The sequence below is a fragment of the Coregonus clupeaformis genome, chromosome 34 (genome assembly GCF_020615455.1).
Source record: "Coregonus clupeaformis isolate EN_2021a chromosome 34, ASM2061545v1, whole genome shotgun sequence".
In the NCBI taxonomy this organism is placed as follows: Eukaryota; Metazoa; Chordata; class Actinopteri; order Salmoniformes; family Salmonidae; genus Coregonus; species Coregonus clupeaformis.
The window spans coordinates 30,453,216-30,478,521 of record NC_059225.1 but is presented as its reverse complement, the minus strand read 5'-3'; the positions used below and the strand labels follow the sequence as shown (position 1 = coordinate 30,478,521).

At 42.3% G+C, this 25,306-nt stretch overlaps 1 protein-coding gene across 1 annotated transcript in view; it reads right to left on the bottom strand.

Moving 5' to 3' along the window:
• Positions 1-25,306, bottom strand: part of LOC121549554 (disks large-associated protein 1-like) — a 176,323-nt gene that overhangs the window by 96,823 nt on the left and 54,194 nt on the right. The window contains exons 2-3 of the mRNA XM_041861352.2: positions 15,878-16,992; positions 9,420-9,637 (exon numbers count right to left, since the gene is read on the bottom strand). Coding sequence (XP_041717286.1) covers positions 9,420-9,637; positions 15,878-16,939 — 1,280 coding nt within the window. The 5' untranslated portion in view covers positions 16,940-16,992. The remainder of the gene's footprint in view (positions 1-9,419; positions 9,638-15,877; positions 16,993-25,306) is intronic.

The window sequence follows — 25,306 nt, the reverse complement described above, 5'->3', positions numbered from 1 at the left end:
GTCCCAAATGGCACCATATTCCCTATTTAGTGCACTCCTTTTGACCAGGATCCATTTGGCTCTGATCAAAGGCAGTGCACTAGATTATGGTTGTGTTCCAGGCTGACGACATTGCAGACGTCTACCAGATGTCAGAACACCTGGATAGATGTTTAACATATCAGCTAACCACATAATATGATACAGTGCATTCCGAAAGTATTCAGACCCCTCCCCCTTTTCCACATATTGTTACGTTACAGCCTTATTCTAAAATTTATAAAATTACACATTTTCCTCATCAATCTACACACAATACCCCATAATGACAAAGCGAAAACAGGTTTGTAGAAATTTGTGCACATTTCTAAAATAATCAAATTGAAATACCTTATTTACATAAGTATTCAGACCCTTTGCTATGAGACTCAAAATTGATCTCAGGTGCATCCTGTTTCCATTGATCATCCTTGAGATGTTTCTACAACTTAATTGGAGTCCACCTGTGGTAAATTCAATTGATTGGACATGATTTGGAAAGGCACACACCTGTCTATATAAGGTCCCACAGTTGACAGTTCATGTCAGAGCAAAAACCAAGCCATGAGGTCTAAGGAATTGTCCGTAGAGCTCCGAGACAGGATTGTGTCGAGGCACAGATCTGGGGAAGCGTACCAAAACATTGCTGCAGCATTGAATGTCCCCAAGAACACAGTGGCCTCCATCATTCTTAAATGGAAGAAGTTTGGACCCACCAAGACTCTTCCTAGAGCTGGCCACCCGGCCAAACTGAGTAATCGGGGGAGCTTTCCGACTGCACTGTATATCAATCTGATAACGTGGCACACAACCATTGAGTGATGCAATGCAATGTCTGCAATGTAGTCTGCTTGGAACACGAACATTATATTAGACATTCTGAAAGGAGCTTTTGCGATCACCCAATAGGATGGTGTGTTACTGAGACAACAGCCAATCCCAATGTCCCTCTTTTCTCCACCGAGCAGCAATAGCTAGCCATCTTTCTGTTTGTATAATGATGCCCCATCAGGAGTTGATTGTAGTCCCCAGGACTATTAATGCTAGAATCCATAGTTGCTACATCCAATTTTGGACTTATAATTTAATGACACAGTATATAATCATTGAGTCTTGAAGAATATAATATATAAATGCTTCGTGAGCTTAGTTTAACTGTCATACCCCATCAGAACCCAAAATATAAGCCTTTTTTCTCCAATGTTTGTAAACAAAGTAAATGTAAACAGATACTGTATAGCCTCAAAACATGGTTAAAACTATAATTGTAATATAATGGATGGTCAGTCTTTGCATCCATAGCTCTTTCTATGAATTTAAAAGTGGATACATTTCTCCAGTATTTCTCCAGGCCCATCCCTTCGCTTTTTACCGAAACAGAGGCGGGGTGCCCCTTTGTTATTTTTTTCAATTAAGGATTCTAGCTTTAAAGTAATTTGGTGTGCGGGTGTGAGCGACCGTGTGTGTGTTACGTGCGTATGGGCCTATTAAAGTCATTAACTGCCCCTGTGCTGCACCACCGTTACATAATTAGCGTCGCACAGCGCTCAGCTCTCTCCGTAATGATGACTGAGCATCCAGAGAGAGATTCATTGATATTCACCTCATAGAAGCCTTTTTATTACAGAGTTCATTATTCACTGACTGCCGTAGGAGAGATAACAAACACTGTTTTTCTTCTATAGGCTAGTGTTTGTCACTGTGGCGTTTCATAGCGAGTAAACACACAAGCAAGCACGTACACGTCCTTAGTAGTAGTAATGAGATCATCAGGCTGTTATATGGGAGATAATGGACAGACACTATTACCTCCCATAGTAATGATTGGAATGGACTGGTATCAAACACATGGAAAGCATGTGTTTGATACTGTTCCATTCAATATGAGCCCGTCCTCCGATTTAGTGCCACGAGCCACCACTGACAGACGTGTTGCTTCTGTGCTGAGACTACATACTGGCGGATCTTGTGATGTCAGAATATGTGCCCTAAACAGATGTAGGCAGTGTTGGGAAAGATAAAAGACATGAGATGCATGAAATAGAAGGACATAATCAAGATTACATCATTGTGATATGAAGTAATGTACTTTCATTGACAGTCTCCTGTCTACTTGATAGGATGGGTGGTCCTTTATCTGTGTGAGCAACTTTGCTGTTTTTATCTTGTAACAGGAACGAGGTAAAATAAATAAAAGAATGCAGCAGCTAGTTTCTCCATACTGTTGAATTTTTCATGAACACATACAGTGAAAGGAATTTGCTGTTGCGCCAGGAAGGAAAGTCTCAACTGTCTCAACACAGGACAACTTTGTGAACATTATGAAAGTCAACTTTTAAACCTTGGAAGTTAACAGAGAGAGAAACATATCTTGAAGGGAAGATAAATTAATTTACTTGTAATACAGGTCACCTGACAGCATAAACGAACTGGCCATGGGTTGGTCCAACTTTGGCCCAGTGGGCCTGTCTAAATTGGGGGGGTTTGCACATAATGATCATTATTTGGCTAATAATGGGGGCTTCGAGGAAGAAAATGGTCCAGTGTGGGTCCCAGTCGGGTCCCAGTCTGTCCCTGCCTGACAGACTGTCAGACACAGGAGGGTCTGAATCCATAAATCTGTCATTTTCAATCATGTTGCGTTCCATGTAGAAGGAGAATCCAACCATACAAATTAATGTGCATACTGAGCATAAACATGAACCATGGAATCAGAGCTCAGGTCAGTGAGGGTCATGGATACTAACAAACAAATTCCATATACTGGGTGTGTCCCAAATGGCACCCTATTCCATATTTAGTGCCCATAGGACCACTTAGGACGTATGCTGTATGAGGCAACAGCTTTGAATCACCTGCTCCAAACCCAAAGTATCCACCCATCATCTCCGCCACCACACACACAGAACACACACACTTACACAAAACAAAAACATGCTGTGTCATTGGAAATAATGTAACAGCCATGAATGCATTTGCATGGACTGTACACATGCAAGCACGCATACACACGCACACACGCAGACACATGTACACACACACACTGTTATTTCCCCTAGTACACTGTAAAACATTTCCTGTCAAACTTACAGTATCTTACTGGCAGCAATTGGCAATTTATTTCACAGTTCCAAACATTTTACTGTAATCGAATTTACAGTACCAATTACAGCATATTACTGTAATTACCCAGTAACATGTTACCCAGTGTTCTTTGCAAGTTTTCATTTTTACGACATTTATTGGTCATTTAGTGGGCGCTCTTGTCCTTGGCAACTTACAGTTTATAAACAAAGGTTTATAAAAAAAAAATAACACATATCACAGTCATAGCAAGTAAAAGGTTTCGCTAACCATTACTGAAAATGTTGTTATAGTTAAGGATAAACTGGTCTTCAAGAATAATTGTAATTACAACAAGATATCTTATGATATATCTGACTATCTCTGGATAGTGCCAATACATTACTGAGATGGTAACTTGATGAAAGCTTCCTGTAAATGAATATGATGTCAAAGCAACGAAACACAGTAAAATACTGTAAAAAGTGACTAATAAACTGTAAGAAAGTTATTTTAATAGTATTTTACTGTAATTACAAGGGATTGTAGCAAGCAGGTTGGCTGCTAGGCATTTGTAAATTAAAGCATATTAATGAATACTAGGTGTTATATATGACTTGCACTTCTAGAGGCCTAAACAAAAGCTTCACAGGAGAGGCATTTCAACGTTTATTTAAATGTTTTATCAAAATGCATTTCTTGGCAGAAATGCCTTCTCGAACATTTGAACTGTCATGTGCCTTAATAACAAACGTATATGCCATCTGTAAATACGAATACAGTTGTTAAATTACGAGCCTAGTTGATTTAGCAACAGAAAAAGACAGGAACCTTCCCGCTAGCCATGATTGGCTGAGATAATGAATGGGCTGGACATGCCGAGAGATGAGTTTCGGATTGGTCTGCCGTGTAACGACGATCAACAGTGTTGTTGTCGCAGAAGAAGTTGATGGAGTTTTGAAATCAGTGGAATGTCTGGTAGAAGCAACGTATGCTAAGGAGATTAATACAATTCTGCCGTTTGATTGCAAATGCAGAGGGAGTCGAAAAGAGAACACAGAAGGCTGTTGTATAAAACACCTGTGTCCGGATTACATCTTCAAACTAAGGGCAACCATGGCATCCGTGACAGAGAGGGAGAAAGATCTGATGATTCATATGGCATTGCACACGGCCAGTGTGAACCAGAGTGACTTGACACAACGAGCCAAGCAAGTTGTACAAACAAAACAGAAATGACACAGGACGTCTTATTTAATGAAAGGGGTTGCAGTCTGCCGTGAAGCGTTCATCCATGTATACGGGTAAGAGTCTGGCTACAGGTTCAGATATTAACGTTAGCTAACGCACTTTTGTACAACGCGCTGTTCCATACATTTCACCTTATTTTAGCACCCCAAAAACTGTAATATGAATACCATTGTAAAGCACAATTTCTCCCCTTTCCAGCAAAGTCAATGACGAGACCTTCACGCTGCCCTTCTCTGCATGATCGAAGAAAGCAATGGAGCTCCACCGGGTCTTTTTTAAAATGGTGGGTGGGGAAGCGAAAGCTACTGCGTCATAGTGAAAGGGGGAGATATGTCGTGTGGGGAACTGGCTTTTTTCACTCGATTTGTCCAACTTATCACCTCTAAAATGTAAATAAAACACTATAAAGAGTTTATATAATGTCTCATTATATACCTATTTTAAGGTTTGTGTCGAATTTAAATAGGGTTTTTAGGGAGGCGCTAAATTTATCTTCACAATTAAACTGTGGGTGTCACGGTTTTTGAGAGTCATGAAGGCTTGCATTGATTACGCGAAAAATTAACAATTGATTGAATTAACTATTGACAAACTCACAAGTAATTAACTTTACACTCACCATTACACTCACCATTGATCATTTCTTGTTTTTAAATCTGCAAGGGAAGCGCTACACCTGGTGGAAAGAGGCTGTCCGGCACAGAATGACTGAATATCGTGACATGTCACACTTTAATGTACAGCGTCAGCGGGGTCAGTTTTTAAAAAATTTCTCAAATAATAACTAGCTAACATTGAACCTATTTGGTTAACCTTAGCTAGCTATGACAATTGGTTTGTATTGCTAGTACTCTATGGATTGGGATTATGGTTAATTGTTTAGCTAGCTAGCTAGGCACATGTCTAAACAAAAGACCCCAAGTTAAAGCGTATTGTTAGCTAGCGAGCTGATGTTAGATGGCTGGCTCACTAGCTAACATTATGCGTATGATCTGTGTATTCTTATTATCTCAGTAAGCCATTTCCATTGCTAGTTATTGGGATTATAGTTCATTGTTTAGCTAGCTAGCTACATGTCTAAACAAATGACTCCACTTCACCAGATGATTACATGACCCATCAAGTTAGCCAGGTGTGTCTGACGGTGATTACGGCTCTCTATTGTATAAAACTCTAAAATATTTGTATCTAAAATGTGTCTTTCAGCATCAGTAGAACACTCCTGACTCTCCTCCACTAGTCATACAAGGAGAATGGTCTAATGTCTCCCATCAAAAAGAGAGCTGGCCCAAGCAAGCACAGGTTACACCTGAAGCATGAGGACTTGCAGCGAGTTGTGAACTTCATCAACAACTACACAGAGGATAATGCAATAGTATTAACAGGATGCCACCCAGGACACAAACACTTTGGTGGAAAGCTGCTGCCATCTCATGTGACAAAAGCAGCAGTGTGGCGTCTCTACAAGGAATCGATGACAACACATGGTATGTAAAGCATGAACAACACGTTTGGATTATTTAATTTACCTCCAACATGACTGGCACTGCATTTATTGATCTCACAATACTTCTGTATGGCATATCAACTTCTGTGTAGTCGGGCTGTCTTCCTTCAGGAATTTGTGGAGAAAATTGCTGCCCCACATCTCAAGCACTAAGCCCAGGACAGACCTGTACTGGCAGTGCCAGCGGAACAACTATAAGGTCGTCAGATCTGCCAATCTGCCAGAAGCTGTTAAGTCAGCCAAGCTGAAGAATCAAGAGCAGCATCTCCTGCTTGTTCAGAGTGAGCGGTCTGTCTACCAGAAGATGGTTGCTGACTGCAAAATCACCTGTCAAGAACTGCAGTTGTCTCTGGGGGGGCCCTACTGAACCAGCAAGCAAAGACATCAGGATGCATTACAGCTTTGATTTTGCTAAACAAGTAAGCAACATTTCCTCCTTTATACTGATTAAGGACATAGACAGACAGACAGACAGACAGAGACAGACAGACAGACAGACATGTATACACACACACACAAAAACATATACAGTATATATACAGTACCAGATAAAGGTTTGGACACACCTACTAATTTAAGGGTTTTTCTTTATTTTTACTATTTTAGAATAATAGTGAAGACATCGAAACTATGAAATAACACATATGGAATCATGTAGTAACCAAAACAGTGTTAAACAAATCAAAATATATTTTATATTTGCGATTCTTCAAAGTAGCCACCCTTTGCCTTGATGACAGCTTTGCACACTCTTGGCATTCTCTCAACCAGCTTCATGAGGTAGTCACCTGGAATGCATTTAAATTAACAGGTGTGCCTTCTTAAAAAGTTAATTTGTGGAATTTATTTCCTTTTAATGCATTTGAGCCAATCAGTTGTGTTGTGACAAGGTAGGGGGGTATACAGAAGATAGCCCTATTTGGTAAAAGACCAAGTCCATATTATGGCAAGAACAGCTCATATAAGCAAAGAGAAATGACAAAATGTCAAGAACTTTGAGTTTCTTCAAGTGCAGTCGCAAAAACCATCAAGCGCTATGATGAAACTGGCTCTCATGAGGACGGCCACAGGAATGGAAGACCCAGAGTTACCTCTGCTGCAGAGGATAAGTTCATTAGAGTTACCAGCCTCAGAAATTGCAGCCCAAATAAATGCTTCACAGAGTTCAAGTAACAGACACATCTCAACATCAACTGTTCAGAGGGGACTTTGTGAATCAGGCCTTCATGGTCGAATTGCTGCAAAGAAACCACTACTAAAGGACACCAATAATAAGAAGAGACCTGCTTGGGCCAAGAAACACGAGCAATGGACATTAGACTGGTGGAAATGTGTCCTTTAGTCTGGGGTCCAAATTTGAGATTTTTGTTTCCAACCGCCGTGGCTTTGTGAGACGCGGTGTGGGTGAACGAATGATCTCCGCATGTGTAGTTCCCACCATAAAGCATGGAGGAGGAGGTGTTATGGTGTGGGGGTGCTTTGCTGGTGACACTGTCTGTGATTTATTTAGAATTCAAGGCACACTTAACCAGCATGGCTACCACAGCATTCTGCAGTGATATGCCTTCCCATCTGGTTTGGGCTTAGTGGGACTATATATATTTTTTCAATAGGACAATGACCCAACACACCTCCAGGCTGTGTAAGGGCTATTTTACCAAGAAGTAGAGTGATGGAGTGCTGCATCAGATGACCTGGCCTCCACAATCCCCCGACCTCAACCCAATTGAGATGGTTTGGGAGTCGGACGGCAGAGTGAAGGAAAACTGCCAACAAGTGCTCAGCATATGTGGGAACTCCTTCAAGACTGTTGGAAAAGCATTCCAGGTGAAGCTGGGTGAGAGAATGTCAAGAGTGTGCAAAGCTGTCATAAAGGAAAAGGGTGGCTATTTGAAGAATCTCAAATATAAAATCTTGTTAACACTTTTTTGGTTACTACATGATCCCAAAAATGTTATTTCATAGTTTTAATGTCTTCACTATTATCTACAATGTAGAAAATAGTAAAATTATAGAAACCCCTTGAATGAGTAGGGGTGTCCAAACTTTTGACTGGAATGCGTTATGACACTGTATTCTGAATTACAGTAAATTACTGAAAGTAATTGGCCGGTGAGTTACTGTAGATTTTCAGGACAAGGTTTGTAGAATTCCCAAAATGCAGCATATTACTGTATTATGTGGAGGTGCAGCATTCTCACTCACAGGTGCAACAAATTGAGCCTTTTACAAGGCACAAAATGTGTTAACCTCTATGGGATTTGTGTCCCGTATACGGGATGGTTGAGCTAACGTGTGCTAATGTGATTAGCATGACTGTTATAAGTAATAGCAAACTTTCCAATCTAACTGCACTGTCCAATTTACAGTAGCTATTACAGTGAAAAAATACCATGCTATTGTTTTAGGAGAGTGCACAACAATAAGAAAACGTATCACAGCAAGTGGTTTGATACATTCACCTCTGAAGGTAAATAATGTACTTACATTCAGTAATCTTGCTCTGATTTGTCATCCTAAGGGTCCCAGAGATAAAATGTAGCATAGTTTTGTTTGCTAAAAATCAATTTTTGTATTCAAATGTAGGAACTGGGTTCTACAGTTTGAACCCTTGCTGTCTCTGGCTCCACACCCACCCCACCTGGCCATCTAGATATGTGAAAGTTAGTATATAAGCTAATGATCCATATTGTATGACATTCCTGGGGGTGTGTAAACTTACATTTTGTATTACCATATAATTTCTGTATGTTCTCTATAGTTATGTACTTGAAAATGTATCAATTGACCAATTCGGCACATTTGGGCAGACTTTATACAAAATTGTCCAGTATTGCAATGCTTCACTGGATCAATCTCCCGAGTGGCGCAGTGGTCTAAGGCACTGCATCTCAGTGCTTGAGGCGTCACTACAGACCCCCTGGTTCGATTCCAGGCTGTATCACAACCGGCCGTGACTGGGAGTCCCATAGGGCGGCGCACAATTGGCCCAGCGTCGTCCGGGTTTGGCCGGTGTAGGTCGTCATTGTAAATAAGAATTTGTTCTTAACTGACTTGCCTAGTTAAATAAATAAATAAAACACAATCTGAAACCTTTCACACACTGATGCCATCTAGTGGCCAATATCTAAATTGCGCCTAAACTCCTATATGATATTATGGCCTTTCTCTTGCATTTCAAAGATGATAAAAAATAAATAAATAAATAGAAAACGCATGTTTTTTTTTGTTTGTATTATCTTTTGCCAGATCTAATGTATTATATTCTCCTACTTTAATTTCACATTTCCACAAACTTCAGTGTTTCCTTTCAAATGGCATCAAGAATATGCATATCCTTGCTTCAGGTCCTGAGCTACAGGCAGTTAGATTTAGGTATGTAATTTTAGACAAAAATTGAAAAAAAGGGTCCGATCCTTAAGAGGTTAATGAGTCACAGGCTCTTTCCCCATCCACAACATTTCCCCACAATGCACCATAATTAATTATGTAAAACACATTTAAGGTATTTTACTGTGCATTCTACAGTGTTTTACTGTTGAAATTACAGAAACGTCTTACAGTGTACGTATCTACTCACTTGAGGGTGGTCATCTCGGTGAGTGATGGCTGTGTGGCCTTCAGGTAGCTGGCCCGGCGCGCCTGCACCTTGGGCGAGGGCTTGGGGCTGCAGTCTGAGTCGCCGCTATCTTCCTCTGCCATGGCCTTGATGTAGCTGCCGCTGCGCATACGCCGGCATGGGATCTCCTCGTCCTTCCCCAGGGGAGAGAACCCCCCACTCCACTCGTCCTGGGGTACCTGTGGGGCGGAGACCGTGAGAACAGGGCGGTGACTTATATCACAGTGATGACCCACCAGACAAAACACTATGACCGCTCCCTGACCCTTTCCCAGCCTCAGGTCACCATCCAAACAAGGCTCTATATACAGCAAGCCGCTATAGTCACAACACTAAGTGCTAATGTTCACCTGATTAGGGTGTATTAAAACCATACCATCAGGGTGTAGAGACTAGAGGCCCTCCGTTGTGCTGCTCCCTCCCAGTGACGCATATCAAACTGAGGAGTGAATTGTTTGGACTAAAAACCCTGTCTGTCTGTGCAGTGGCTGTGCTGCGCTTTTCACACACTCTAATGAATGTGTAAAAAAGAGGCAAGCAAAGAAGCCCTCTCCCTCTCTCCGCCGCCGCAAGAAAGAGAGAGAGAAAAACAAAGGAGGTTTTGTTCCGCCAAGCACTGCGCTGGTCTCCAATGTGAGTGGCTTTTAGGGGAGCTAACGTGGAGGTGAAAGGGAGAGAGGAGAGTTTCAGAGAGAAATATGCATCCCAAATTGTACCATATTCCCTCTATAGTGCACTACTTTTGACCAAGGCCCATAATGCTCTGGTCAAAAGTAGTGCACTATGGAATAGGGTGCCATTTGGGATGGAGACGAAGAGTCTGAATAATCAACGGCAGGAGAATCATTCAACAGGCCGGTAGCTAGGGAGACCACTTGTCCTTGACGTCAGGGGCGAACAAGCAAAAACGACGACATCTAGGGTCTGATGAGGACTCGAATGAGACCAATGTTACACCAATGTCTCTCATCATCTATAACAGAAACTAAAAGAACACCCTGCCAAATAAAGCTGAGCTGGAATGGCCGAGAAAAATCTGTATGCAAACTAAGGTACAGAAGCACTGTACGGCCATTTTAAAGAGGTTCAATACACTGCCGATGAACTTTGACCCTGGCCGAGATACATTGGGAGGTGTTTGGCTGGCTGAGCATCAGTGTGTTTGTGTGTGTGTGTGTGTATGTGTGTGTGCGTGCGTGCATCCTGGTCTCATAGACTAGATGTTACATAGTAAATGTAAATCCGGGACACTCAAAATGGTATGATATGTTATGTTTGGTATGGTTACATAAGACAGAAGGTTATTTAAGGCAAAAATGAAAGTAGGGGGGTTGGTAGGGGTGGATGGGTCACCGTATAATGCAAACGTCTAGCAACCCAAAGGTTGCGTGTTCAAATGTCATCATATGAAACATATGTTTACATTTACATTCTTTCTAACTCGCTCTATCTCTCAGTCCCCATTCTCCCTCTCTCTCAGTCCCCATTCTCCCTCTCAGTCCCCATTCTCCCTCTCTCTCTCTCAGTCCCCATTCTCCCTCTCTCTCTCTCAGTCCCCATTCTCCCTCTGTCTCTCATTCTCGCTCTCTCTCTCAGTCCCTCTCTTTCTCTCCTGCCCCCTTCTGTTTGCAGCTCACCAAGTCAGATGAGGGGATGTATCTGAGTTGAATCCCTTCCTCTTTCATCTTCTCCCAAACAAACAGAGAGAGCATAGTGGTGCCACCAGGCTAGGGGATATGTGCTTTTCTCCTCTTTTCAGTAGTTCTGTTTTTCCCTCTCTCATCTCACGTCAGCAGCCCTTCTACCACTCCAGCTCTTTCACACTATATCCGTGTGCCAAATGGCACATGATTCCCATAGGGCCCTGGTCAAGAATAGTGCACTACAGTGGGGAGAACAAGTATTTGATACACTGCCGATTTTGCAGGTTTTCCTACTTACAAAGCATGTAGAGGTCTGTAATTTTTATCATAGGTACACTTCAACTGTGAGAGACGGAATCTAAAACAAAAATCCAGAAAATCACATTGTATTATTTTTAAGTAATTAATTTGCATTATTATTATATATGACATAAGTATTTGATACATCAGAAAAGCAGAACTTAATATTTGGTACAGAAACCTTTGTTTGCAATTACAGAGATCATACGTTTCCTGTAGGTCTTGACCAGGTTTGCACACACTGCAGCAGGGATTTTGGCCAACTCCTCCATACAGACCTTCTCCAGATCCTTCAGGTTTCGGGGCTGTCGCTGGGCAATACGGACTTTCAGATCCCTCCAAAGATTTTCTATGGTGTTCAGGTCTGGAGACTGGCTAGGCCACTCCAGGACCTTGAGATGCTTCTTACGGAGCCACTCCTTAGTTGCCCTGGCTGTGTGTTTCGGGTCGTTGTCATGCTGGAAGACCCAGGTACGACCCATCTTCAATGCTCTTACTGAGGGAAGGAGGTTGTTGGCCAAGATCTCGCGATACATGGCCCCATCCATCCTCCCATCAATACGGTGCAGTCGTCATGTCCCCTTTGCAGAAAAGCATCCCCAAAGAATGATGTTTCCACCTCCATGCTTCATGGTTGGGATGGTGTTCTTGTGGTTGTACTCATCCTTCTTCTTTCTTCCAAACACGGCGAGTGGAGTTTAGACCAAAAAGCTCTATTTTGGTCTCATCAGACCACATGACCTTCTCCCATTCCTCCTCTGGATCATCCAGATGGTCATTGGCAAACTTCAGACGGGCCTGGACATGCGCTGGCTTGAGCAGGGGGACCTTGCATGCACTGCAGGATTTTAATCCATGACGGCGTAGTGTGTTACTAATGGTTTTCTTTGAGACTGTGGTCCCAGCTCTCTTCAGGTCATTGACCAGGTCCTGCCGTGTAGTTCTGGGCTGATCCCTCACCTTCCTCATGATCATTGATGCCCCACGAGGTGAGATCTTGCATGGAGCCCCAGACCGAGGGTGATTGACCGTCATCTTGAACTTCTTCCATTTTCTAATAATTGCGCCAACAGTTGTTGCCTTCTCACCAAGCTGCTTGCCTATTGTCCTGTAGACCATCCCAGCCTTGTGCAGGTCTACAATTTTATCCCCTGATGTCCTTACACAGCTCTCTGGTCTTGGCTATTGTGGAGAGGTTGGAGTCTGTTTGATTGAGTGTGTGGACAGGTGTATTTTATACAGGTAACGAGTTCAAACAGGTGCAGTTAATACAGGTAATGAGTGGAGAACAGGAGGGCTTCTTAAAGAAAAACTAACAGGTCTGTGAGAGCCGGAATTCTTACTGGTTGGTAGGTGATCAAATACTTATGTAATGCAATAAAATGCAAATTAATTAATTAAAAATGATACGATGTGATTTTCTGGATTTTTGTTTTAGATTCCGTCTCTCACAGTTGATGTGTACCTATGATAACAATTACAGACCTCTACATGCTTTGTAAGTAGGAAAACTTGCAAAATCGGCAGTATCAAATACTTGTTCTCCCCACTGTATATAGAGAATAAGGTGTAATTTAAGACACACCACTATGTGAATATGGAAGCTACTGTGTAAGAGAGGCTACAGGTACTGTGTATGGGATAATGCTGATTTCCAAGTAAATATACTGCATGCAGTGATTGTAAAATATCAGCTTAAAGGCTAATCCAGTAGGTATACATAAGTAATGACTCTACAAGTAATCATTCTACATGGACATATACAAGAACAAACACACTTACAGTGCCTTTGGAAAGTATTCAGACCCCTTGACTTTTTCCACATTTTGTTACGTTACAGCCTTATTTTAAAATTGATAAAATAAATACAAATCCTCTGCAATCCACACACCATACCTCATAATGACAAAGCGAAAACAGGTTTAGACATTTTTACAAATTTATAAAAAATAAAAATACCTTATTTACATAAGTATTCAGACCCTTTGCTATGAGACTCGAAATTGAGCTCAGGCGCATCCTGTTTTCCATTGATCATCCTTGATATGTTTGTACAACTTGATTGGAGTCCACCTGTGGTAAATTCAATTGATTGGACATGATTTGGAAAGGCACACACCTGTCTATATAAGGTCCCACAGTTGACAGTGCATGTCAGAGCAAACACCAACCCATGAGGTTGAAGGAATTGTCCGTAGAGCACCGAGACAGGATTGTGTCGAGGCACAGATCTGGGAAAGGGTACCAAAAAATGTTTGCAGCATTGAAGGTCCCCAAGAACACAGTGGCCTCCATCATTCTTAAATGGAAGAAGTTTGGAATCATCAACACTCTTCCTAGAGCTGGCCGCCCGGCCAAACTGAGTAATCAGGGGAGAAGGGCCTTGGTCAGGGAGGTGACCAAGAACCCAATGGCCTCTCTGACAGAGCTCCAGAGTTCCTCTGTGGAGATGGGAGAACCTTCCAGAAGGACAACCATCTCTGCAGTACTCCACCAATCAGGCTTTTATGGTAGAGTGGCCAGAAGGAAGCCACTCTTCAGTAAAAGGCACATGACAGCCCGCTTGGAGTTTGCCAAAAGGCACCTAAAGACTCTCAGACCATGAGAAACACGATTCTCTGGTCTGATGAAACCAAGATTGAACTCTTTGGCCTGAAAGCGAAGCATCACGTCTGGAGGAAACCTGGCACCATCCCTACGGTGAAGCATGGTGGTAGCAGAATCATGCTGTGGGGATGTTTTTCAGGGACTGGGAGACCAGTCAGGATCGAGGCAAAGATTAACAGAGCAAAGTACAGAGAGGTCCTTGATGAAAACCTGCTCCAGAGCGCTCAGGACCTCAGACTGGGGCGAAGGTCCACCTTCCAACAGGACAACAACCATAAGCACACAGCCAAGACAACGCAGGAGTGGCTTCGGGACAAGTCTCTGAATGTCCTTGAGTGGCCCAGCCAGAGCCCGGACTTGAACCCGATCAAACATCTCTGGAGAGACCTGAAAATAGCTGTGCAGCAACACTCCCCATCCAACCTGACAGATCTTGAGACGAACTGCAGAGAAGAATGAGAGAAACTCCCAAAATACAGGTGTGCCAAGCTTATAGCGTCAGAGCCAATAAGATTCAAGGCTGTAATCACTGCCAAAGGTGCTTCGACAAAGTACTGAGTAAACGGTCTGAATACTTATGTAAATTATATATTTCAGTTTTTTATTTTTACTAGATTAGCAAAAATGTAAAAAAAAAACTGTTTTTGCTTTGTTATTATGGGATATTGTGTGTAGATTTGATGAGGATAAAAAAAATCATTTGTAGAATAAGGCTGTAACCTAACAAAATGTGGAAAAAGTCAAGGGGTCTGAATACTTTCAGAAGGCACTGTATCTCAGCACCCAGAACCAAATCAGCTATCACAAGACATTACAAACAAACAGACATGTAACAATGTAAAGGACATGAGATAAATGGAATGGGGTCCACAACCAGGGATGATATGGAATAGGATGCATGATGTTAACAGGTGAGGAAGATGAAGTCTCACATTCAACACAAATGAGGACGTCTCACATTTGACACAAATGAGGACGTCTCACATTTGACACACATGAGGACGTCTCACATTTGACACAAATGAGGGCGTCTCACATTCAACACAAATGAAGATGTCTTTAATAATGTTAACATAATGCTTATTGTTCTGAAATAATCTTATCTGTTCCTACAGAAACTAACATTCATGCAACATTATTCTGTGGAAATGTAATTTGATCTCTGAAAAATTTATCTAATTGATTTACTCACATTATACTGTATGTACATACTGTATTCTCGTCACAGCTCATCCTATATAACTACTGCTGTACAACCTTATTCCTACTTATATATTGTCCATACACACTACATTTCTATATCCTGGACTCTGACATTGCTCATTCTGATATTGCTTGTTCTGATATTTCTTAATCTATTTTTTTCTTTTCTTTTTCTTGGGATTATTTGTGTATTAGTATTTACTGCACTGCTGGAGTTAGGAACAAAAGCATTTTGCTGCACCTGCTTTATTAAGATCTGCTAATCAGTGTATGCAACAAATAAATGTTGATTTGATTTATCTCACATTCAACACTTATGAGGACATCTCACATGCAACACTTATGTCCCCTAAGAGTGTCTGATAGAGAGAGAAAGTAAGTCTGCTCCTCCTCTCCTCTCTCTCTGCCTTAAGGGACAGTGGACATGCAGGGGCCTCCACTTCACATATCAGTCTGCGAGGACATGGATAGCGATAGAGAGAGAGTAAGTCTGCCCCTCCTCTACCGCTTTCTCTCTGCCTCAAGGGACAGTGGACATGCAGTGGGCCAGGTGTCTCCACACACGACGCATATGAATCTCTGGGAGGATATGGATGAATGGATGGATGAATGGAGATGGAGGTGTGAAGATGGAGGTTTGGAGGTGAAGAAGGGTTATTGTCATACCTGGAGGAACTGACAGGTCTGGCGCCCTCCCTGCTGGCAGGTCTCAGCCTTGACCAGGGCTTTGTCCAGGTTGACCGATGCCTTCTGGTAGACCTCCCTGGCCCTACTGACCGTCAGCGTTGACGACCACAAGCTCTTCTTCATCAGCTGGCCAGTCCCGTCCATCCCCATGCCCAGGCCTGGCAACCCAGCGCATGTGGAACACTTGACGTCGTTGTTGCTTCGTGACGTCTTCAGCGAGTGGGCGCTGATGGTGTTGTACTGCTCCATGAAGTACTGCGACTGGGACTTGCCTGGGTGGCGGCCCATGGTCATCACCCCCGAGGGCATGCCTCCCGGGATGGGGCTGTGATGGTGGTACAGGCACACCTCGCGGTCCAGGGTGTCGTCCGAACTCCAGTAGCCCGAGATGGCAGAGCGCATCTTGGGCTCCGACCTGCTGCGGTCTTTGCTCTTGCTGCGCTTGCTGCTGTGCTTCAGGGTGCCCGAGTGGGAGGGCGGGTCGTCAGGGCTGGCCTTGCCCCCGTTCATCCTATCCCCGGACGGGCCTTCCAGGGAGTGGGACTTGGTGAAGAGCTTCTGGACCGAGTGGACAAGATGCCTGATCCTCCCAGGACTGTCGCTTCGCTGGTGCTCCACTGCTGTGCACTTGCACTGCAGTGTGTGGTAGCCGTCGTGGCGCACTGGTGCCTGCCGTTCAAACTGCTCCAGAAGGTTGGGGGGGATGCGGTTGTTGTTGCAGCTGCCACCACCACCACCGCCCCCCTTAACGCTTCCCCCCTGGCCTCCGGTGTAAGGCACCACAGCACACTCATCCTTCAGTTCGTGGTGGGAGCTGTAGTGTCTTCGGGGGAAGGTGCTGCAAGCCGGGTCAGGGTAGGGCCCGCACTCAGACTGGAAGGAGCTTCGCTGGGCATAGTAAGGTTGGTCCGCCGGGTGGGCATTGCCCGGGTTCAGCGGGTAGGGCCGGGCTTGGCGCCCCAGGGTCATGGAGTCATAGGAGGGGTCACAGGTCACCGTGTGATGGTGTCTCCGACTACTCGACAAGCCTTTCATCGTCATCGTCACAGACAAGGGGGCAGACGCATCTAACTGCTACTGACGATATATAAGCTCTGCGGACACACACACACACACAAACCCAGAACAGACAAACAGAAAGACATAGAGAGAGAGGGAGATAATTAGTTACGCACGCATAGTCATTGTCTAAAGCTGATGAGAATGACTTTTGGCACCCCTCAGCAGATGAGAACAGACAGTGATGTTGACACAGGTAGCCTTATTCATCTCTTTATTCTGTCCTTCAAGGTTATCTAAATATAGCAGCCAGTTTATTGTGCATGCATTTCAAGACTTTCAAATCGCTCCACAAGCTTTTCTTCCAACATTTATGTTTGCTCTACCGGGGGGTTGAGTTAGAAAATTAAAGAGTGAGAGGGAGCAAGAATAGTGCACTTCTATTTCCATCTCAGGCATATGCTAGAATTGAATACGGTTTGAGGGTTTGTTTCCGCTCAGAAGAATGAGAGGAAGCAAGCTCCAGTAAATAGTCAGGAATAGTCACCTAATCACAGATAGATATATCCCTCACAACATTTCTCAGAGTAGGAGTGCTAATCTAGGATCAGGTCCTCCCTGTCCATATAATCTAATTCATTATCACCTAAAAGGGAAAACTTGTCTTAGATCAGCACTCCTATTCTGAGACCCTTTATGAATAAGGGCCCTGATCTGCGTACTGCCAGTCATTTGAGCTGATCTAAGGTGTGGGGTGGCTGCAGACAGAGTCCGGTAGCTCTGCATCTCCACTCCCTCTTCCTCCAGACTAATCGGCCTCTAAAACCACCTCACAGCTCCTGGGCCACTGCAGCCAACAGCCAATAAAAGCCTTTCCTCACATTGTGACGTGAAAACAAATGGCATCTGTCAGTGCCAGTAGCCCTTTATACTCATACCCGTTCACGTGTTGAAAATGGCAGATTTGGTAAACTCCTAAATTGGAACGCAGTGGTTGTACAGTAACATGCTGTATATGACGTCAGAGCTCTGCTTCTGCTCTTCACAGCACTGTATGGGTTTTGACTGACAGGTGTTCTGCTAATTGGGCAACTTTTGATACTTTTTTGTCTGAGTGAGGGAAATGTTGTAAATGAAGAGGACTTTGTGTATTTTGAAAGCTGAGACGTTGATGATTATAATGAATACCGCTTTGATGTCATACAAGCAAGCCTGTGCTTCACATTTCCATATACAGTGTCAACAGTTATGATCACTATGATTGATGTACAGTTACAGTTACAATATGACATGGCTGGGTTGTTCTGAACAGAATTAGCCTATTTTTGTCTATTGTGAAGAACATTTGCCAGTGCACAGGCACCTGAATGCACTCATGACTACTTTTTATGTGCACCAAAATTATGATCTGTTTCCCTGAATTGCATTGTGAAAGCCTAACACTGTAATATTGTATTTGATAATTTAGCTAGTCATGTTGGCAGTAGAACAAGCATTCAAATGATGCCCACCTGACCCAAATTGTGATGTATAATGGACTGTTTTTGTACAGTAATTGTGTGAATGCGGGGATGCAGGGTTGTGTCCAAACAAAACAACTACAAGTGTGCTTGCTATAGTTCCTCAACGGCCCAGCTAGGAGAGCTCAAAAACGCACCTTATAGTTGAAGAAAAAAATTACTGAAGAACTGTGCACACATTGGAGAGGTGTGTGGCCACTTGGAGACACCAGTTAGTCTTCTCACTCAAACCCTTGTAATGTTTTTGTCTTATGTTGCACCTGCCCCACATTTTCCAGGAATATTCTTATCTAGTTACTGAATGTAGCCAGAGTATTTTCAGATTTCATTATTAACAAATGCAGCGAAAAGTACAGCAAATGTAAAATGCACATAAAATCAACAGTTTAATGTTTGGATAAAGTTTTGTGTCAGGTGAACTGTTGTGTCCGCTCCTTTGGTCTAATAATTTCCCCATAATCTCCAAACTGTTCTCTTTCAATTGCTACCATGGTTATGCATTTCATATTTCTTCTGTAAGAAACATTTCAACATTTTCAATCTCACGAGTGTAAAGGGTTAATAGCATCTTTTACACGCAGAAACAGGACGCAGTACACACACACACACACACACACACACACACACACACACACACACACACACACTCACACACACACACACACACTCGCACAGCTCCAAATATTCAGCAAAATGCTGAACCTGCACTGTGTCACCAAGTCCAATAGACTGGGAGGTGAGGATAACGAGACAATAACAAGGGTCCAAGCACCCAGAGCAACACAGAGCGCTGAGGCTTAGCCAGCAGAGGGAATTCATTACAGAGATTTATAACACACAACCAAAGGCCACTGTGGTAAATAAAAGAAACCAAAAGGAGGAAGGAAAGGAGGAAGGAAAGGAGGAAGTAAAAGAGGAAGGAAAAGAGGAAGGAAAGGAAGAAGGAAAAGAGGAAGGAAAGGAGGAAGGAAAAGAGGAAGGAAAGGAGGAAGGAAAAGAGGAAAGAAAGGAGGAAGGAAAAGAGGGCGTAGAGGAGGAAGGAAAGGGGCACTGGACTTAAAAACAAAGGTGTCATTGTACGCTGATGATTCATGTTTTCTTTTAAATCCACAACTTGAATCCCTCCACAGCCTCATTGAGGATCTAGATACATTTTCTAACCTCTCTAGATTACAACCATATTATGATAAATGTACTATATTATGTATTGGATCACTAAAAAATACAGTTTTTACATTACCATGTAGTTTACCAATAACATGGTCTGATGGTGATGTGGATATACTCGGAATACATATCCCACATGAAATAAATGATCTCACTCCAATAAACTTTAATAGAAAGTTAGCAAAAATAGATAAGATATTGCTACCATGGAAAGGTAAATACTTGTCAATTTGTGGAAAAATCACCCTGATTAACTCTTTAGTATTATCCCAGTTTACCTATTTGCTTATGGTCTTGCCTACGTCTAGCGAAAAGTTTTTTAAATTAAATGAGAAAAAAATATTCTAATTGTTTGGAACGGCAAGCCAGACAAAATTAAATGGGCCTATTTATATAATGAATATGAATTCGGAGGACAGAAATTATTAAATATTAAAGCATTAGACCTATCACTAAAAGCTTCAGTCATACAAAATTAATACTTAAATCCAAACTGGTTCTCTAGCAAATTAGTAAGATTGTCTCACCCAATGTTCAAGAATGGCCTTTTTCCCTTTATTCAGATTACAACCTCCCACTTTCAGTTATTTGAAAAGGAAATAATCTCCCAAATGTCACTATTTTTAAAACAAGCATATACAAAGTTGGTTGCAATTTCAATTTAATCCTCCAGAAACGACAGAACAAATAATACAACAAATATTGTGGTTAAATTCAAAAATACTAATTGAGAAAAAAACATTATTTTTTGACAAAATTTAAAAAAAAGGTATAATCTTCATAAATTATATCATAGGTAGGACTGGTGGAGTTATGTCGCACATGCAGCTAACAAAAACATATGGAAATGTCTGCTCTACCCAAAATTACAACCAAATAATTGCAGCCTTACCGCAAAAATGGAAGAAGAAAGTGGAAGGGGGAGAAAGTAAGGAACTTGTCTGTCGGCCTTGCATTAAAGAACATAATAGGTTAAAGAAAATTGTGATAAATAAAAAAGTATACCAGTTTCATTTAAGGACCAAAGGATTGACAGCCATCCCATATAGATTGCAAATAGTTGGGAAGAGATCTTTGACGTACCGATTCCATGGCATAGTGTTTATGAACTGATACGCAAAACGACGCCGGGATCAAAACTTAGAATGTTTTAATTTAAATTATTATATAAAATTCTTGCTACCAATAGAATGTTATTTATATGGGGGATACAATCTTCCCAGCTCTGCAGATTTTGCTTGCGAAGAGACAGAATCATTAGATCATTTGTTTTGGTACTGTCCATTTGTAGCTTGTTTTTGGACACAGGTCCAGGAATGGCTAAAGGATTGCAATATTTACCTGGAGCTAACCCTTCAGATAGCACTACTGGGTGATCTGAAAAGTCATAGTGAATCGATCAATAATATAATAATACTTTTCACAAAAAAATGTTTTTTCAATTTACAATCTGTAAAAACAATGAGAATAGAAAGGTTCAGAACTTTTGTAAAACATCACAGTACAGTTGAAATATATATGGCAAATAGAAATCCTATATGGATGGTGTTAAGAGATAGATGGGTGGTGTTGAATGAAGTTGAAGGATGGGACTAATAACAACTAACAACAACTAATAACAACAAGATAACTAATGTAAAGCATACTGTGTCCATAATACAGTGGGGGAAAAAGTATTTAGTCAGCCACCAATTGTGCAAGTTCTCCCACTTAAAAAGATGAGAGGCCTGTCATTTTCATCATAGGTACACGTCAACTATGACAGACAAAATGAGAAAAGCTTTTTCCAGAAAATCACATTGTAGGATTTTTAATGAATTTATTTGCAAATTATGGTGGAAAATAAGTATTTGGTCAATAACAAAAGTTTCTCAATACTTTGTTATATACCCTTTGTTGGCAATGACACAGGTCAAACGTTTTCTGTAAGTCTTCACAAGGTTTTCACACACTGTTGCTGGTATTTTGGCCCATTCCTCCATGCAGATCTCCTCTAGAGCAGTGATGTTTTGGGGCTGTCGCTGGGCAACACGGACTTTCAACTCCCTCCAAAGATTTTCTATGGGGTTGAGATCTGGAGACTGGCTAGGCCACTCCAGGACCTTGAAATGCTTCTTACGAAGCCACTCCTTCATTGCCCGGGCGGTGTGTTTGGGATCATTGTCATGCTGAAAGACCCAGCCACGTTTTATCTTCAATGACCTTGCTGATGGAAGGAGGTTTTCACTTAAAATCTCATGATACATGGCCCCATTCATTCTTTCCTTTACACGGATCAGTCGTCCTGGTCCCTTTGCAGAAAAACAGCCCCAAAGCATGATGTTTCCACCCCCATGCTTCACAGTAGGTATGGTGTTCTTTGGATGCAACTCAGCATTCTTTGTCCTCCAAACACGACGAGTTGAGTTTTTACCTAAAAGTTCTATTTTGGTTTCATCTGACCATATGACATTCTCCCAATCCTCTTCTGGATCATCCAAATGCACTCTAGCAAACTTCAGACGGGCCTGGACATGTACTGGCTTAAGCAGGGGGACACGTCTGGCACTGCAGGATTTGAGGCCCTGGCGGCGTAGTGTGTTACTGATGGTAGGCTTTGTTACTTTGGTCCCAGCTCTCTGCAGGTCATTCACTAGGTCCCCCCGTGTGGTTCTGGGATTTTTGCTCACCGTTCTTGTGATCATTTTGACCCCACAGGGTGAGATCTTGCGTGGAGCCCCAGATCGAGGGAGATTATCAGTGGTCTTGTATGTCTTCCATTTCCTAATAATTGCTCCCACAGTTGATTTCTTCAAACCAAGCTACTTACCCATTGCAGATTCAGTCTTTCCAGCCTGGTGCAGGTCTACAATTTTGTTTCTGGTGTCCTTTGACAGCTCTTTGGTCTTGGCCATAGTGGAGTTTGGAGTGTGACTGTTTGAGGTTGTGGACAGGTGTCTTTTATACTGATAACAAGTTCAAACAGGTGCCATTAATACAGGTAACGAGTGGAGGACAGAGGAGCCTCTTAAAGAAGAAGTTGCAGGTCTGTGAGAGCCAGAAATCTTGCTTGTTTGTAGGTGACCAAATACTTATTTTCCACCATAATTTGCAAATAAATTCATAAAAAATCCTACAATGTGATTTTCTGGATTTTCTTTCTCAATTTCTTTGTCATAGTTGACGTGTACCTATGATGAAAATTACAGGCCTCTATCATCTTTTTAAGTGGGAGAACTTGCACAATTGGTTGCTGACTAAATACTTTTTTTACCCACTGTATGTTTATGTACAGTGAGGGAAAAAGGTATTTGATCCCCTGCTGATTTTGTACGTTTGCCCACTGACCAAGAAATGATCAGTCTATAATTTTAATGGTAGGTTTATTTGAACAGTGAGAGACAGAATAACAACAAAACAATCCAGAAAAACGCTTGTCAAAAATGTTATAAAGCACTCCCTCTTAAAGGGGGTGTTCCTAATCTCAGCTTGTTACCTGTATAAAAGACACCTGTCCACAGAAGCAATCAATCAATCAGATTCCAAACTCTCCACCATGGCCAAGACCAAAGAGCTCTCCAAGGATGTCAGGGACAAGATTGTAGACCTACACAAGGCTGGAAAGGGCTACAAGACCATCGCCAAGCACCTTGGTGAGAAGTTGACAACAGTTGGTGCGATTATTCGCAAATGGAAGAAACACAAAATAACTGTCAATCTCCCTTTGCCTGGGGCTCCATGCACGATCTCACCTCGTGGAGTTGCAATGATCATGAGAACGGTGAGGAATCAGCCCAGAACTACACGGGAGGATCTTGTCAATGATCTCAAAGCAGCTGGGACCATAGTCACCAAGAAAACAATTGGTAACACACTACGCCGTGAAAGACTGAAATCCTGCAGCGCCCGCAAGGTCCCCCTGCTCAAGAAAGCACATATACAGGGCCGTCTGAAGTTTGCCAATGAACATCTGAATGATTCAGAGGAGAACTGGGTGATCACTGGGTGAAGTGTTGTGGTCAGATGAGACCAAAATCGAGCTCTTTGGCATCTACTCAACTCGCTGTGTTTGGAAGAGGAGGAATGCTGTCTATGACCCCAAGAACACCATCCCCACCGTCAAACATGGAGGTGGAAACATTATGCTTTGGGGCTGTTTTTCTGCTAAGGGGACAGGACAACTTCACCGCATCAAAGGGACGATGGACGGGGCTATGTACTGTCAAATCTTGGGTGAGAACCTCCTTCCCTCAGCCAGGGCATTGAAAATGGGTCGTGGATGGGTATTCCAGCATGACAATGACCCAAAACACACGGCCAAGGCAACAAAGGAATGGCTCAAGAAGAAGCATATTAAGGTCCTGGAGTGGCCTAGCCAGTCTCTAGACCTTAATCACATAGAAAATCTGTGGAGGGAGCTGAAGGTTCGAGTTGCCAAACGTCAGCCTCGAAACCTTAATGACTTGGAGAAGATCTGCAAAGAGGAGTGGAACAAAATCCCTCCTGAGATGTGTGCAAACCTGGTGGCCAACTACAAGAAACGTCTGATCTCTGTGATTGCCAACAAGGGTTTTGCCACCAAGTACTAAGTCATGTTTTGCAGAGGGGTCGAATACTTATTTCCCTCATTAAAATGCAAATCAATTTATTAAAATGTTGACATGCGTTTTTCTGGATTTTTTGTTGTTGTTAATTCTGTCTCTCACTGTTCAAATAATCCTACCATTAAAATTTTAGATTGATCATGTCTTTGTCAGTGGGCAAACGTACAAAATCAGCAGGGGATCAAATACCTTTTTCCCTCACTGTATATGTATGTATGTATGTATATATGTATATATTTAAAAAAAACATATGGGGGATTGGAAGTGATGCAGACAATTAAATTGATGGAAGTTACAATCTATCTGCAATTTTAAAGCTGATCTACCCCCTAAAATATATATATATATATATATATATATATATATATGTATATATATATATATACAGTGAGGAGAACAAGTATCTGATACACTGCCGATTTTGCAGGTTTTCCTACTTACAAAGCATGTAGAGGTCTGTAATTTTTATCATAGGTACACTTCAACTGGGAGAGACGGAATCTAAAACAAAAATCCAGAAAATCACATTGTATGATTTTTAAGTAATTTATTTGCATTTTATTGCATGACATAAGTATTTGATACATCAGAAAAGCAGAACTTAATATTTGGTACAGAAACCTTTGTTTGCAATTACAGAGATCATACGTTTCCTGTAGGTCTTGACCAGGTTAGCACACACTGCAGCAGGGATTTTGGCCCACTCCTCCATACAGACCTTCTCCAGATCCTTCAGGTTTCGGGGGCTGTCGCTGGGCAATACGGACTTTCAGCTCCCTCCAAAGATTTTCTATTGGGTTCAGGTATGGAGACTGGCTAGGCCACTCCAGGACCTTGAGATGCTTCTTACGGAGCCACTCCTTAGTTGCCCTGGCTGTGTGTTTCGGGTCGTTGTCATGCTGGAAGACCCAGCCACGACCCATCTTCAATGCTCTTACTGAGGGAAGGAGGTTGTTGGCCAAGATCTCGCGATACATGGCCCCATCCAACCTCCCCTCAATACGGTGCAGTCGTCCTGTCCCCTTTGCAGAAAAGCATCCCCAAAGAATTATGTTTCCACCTCCATGCTTCACGGTTGGTATGGTGTTCTTGGGGTTGTACTCATCCTTCTTCTTCCTCCAAACATGGCGAGTGGAGTT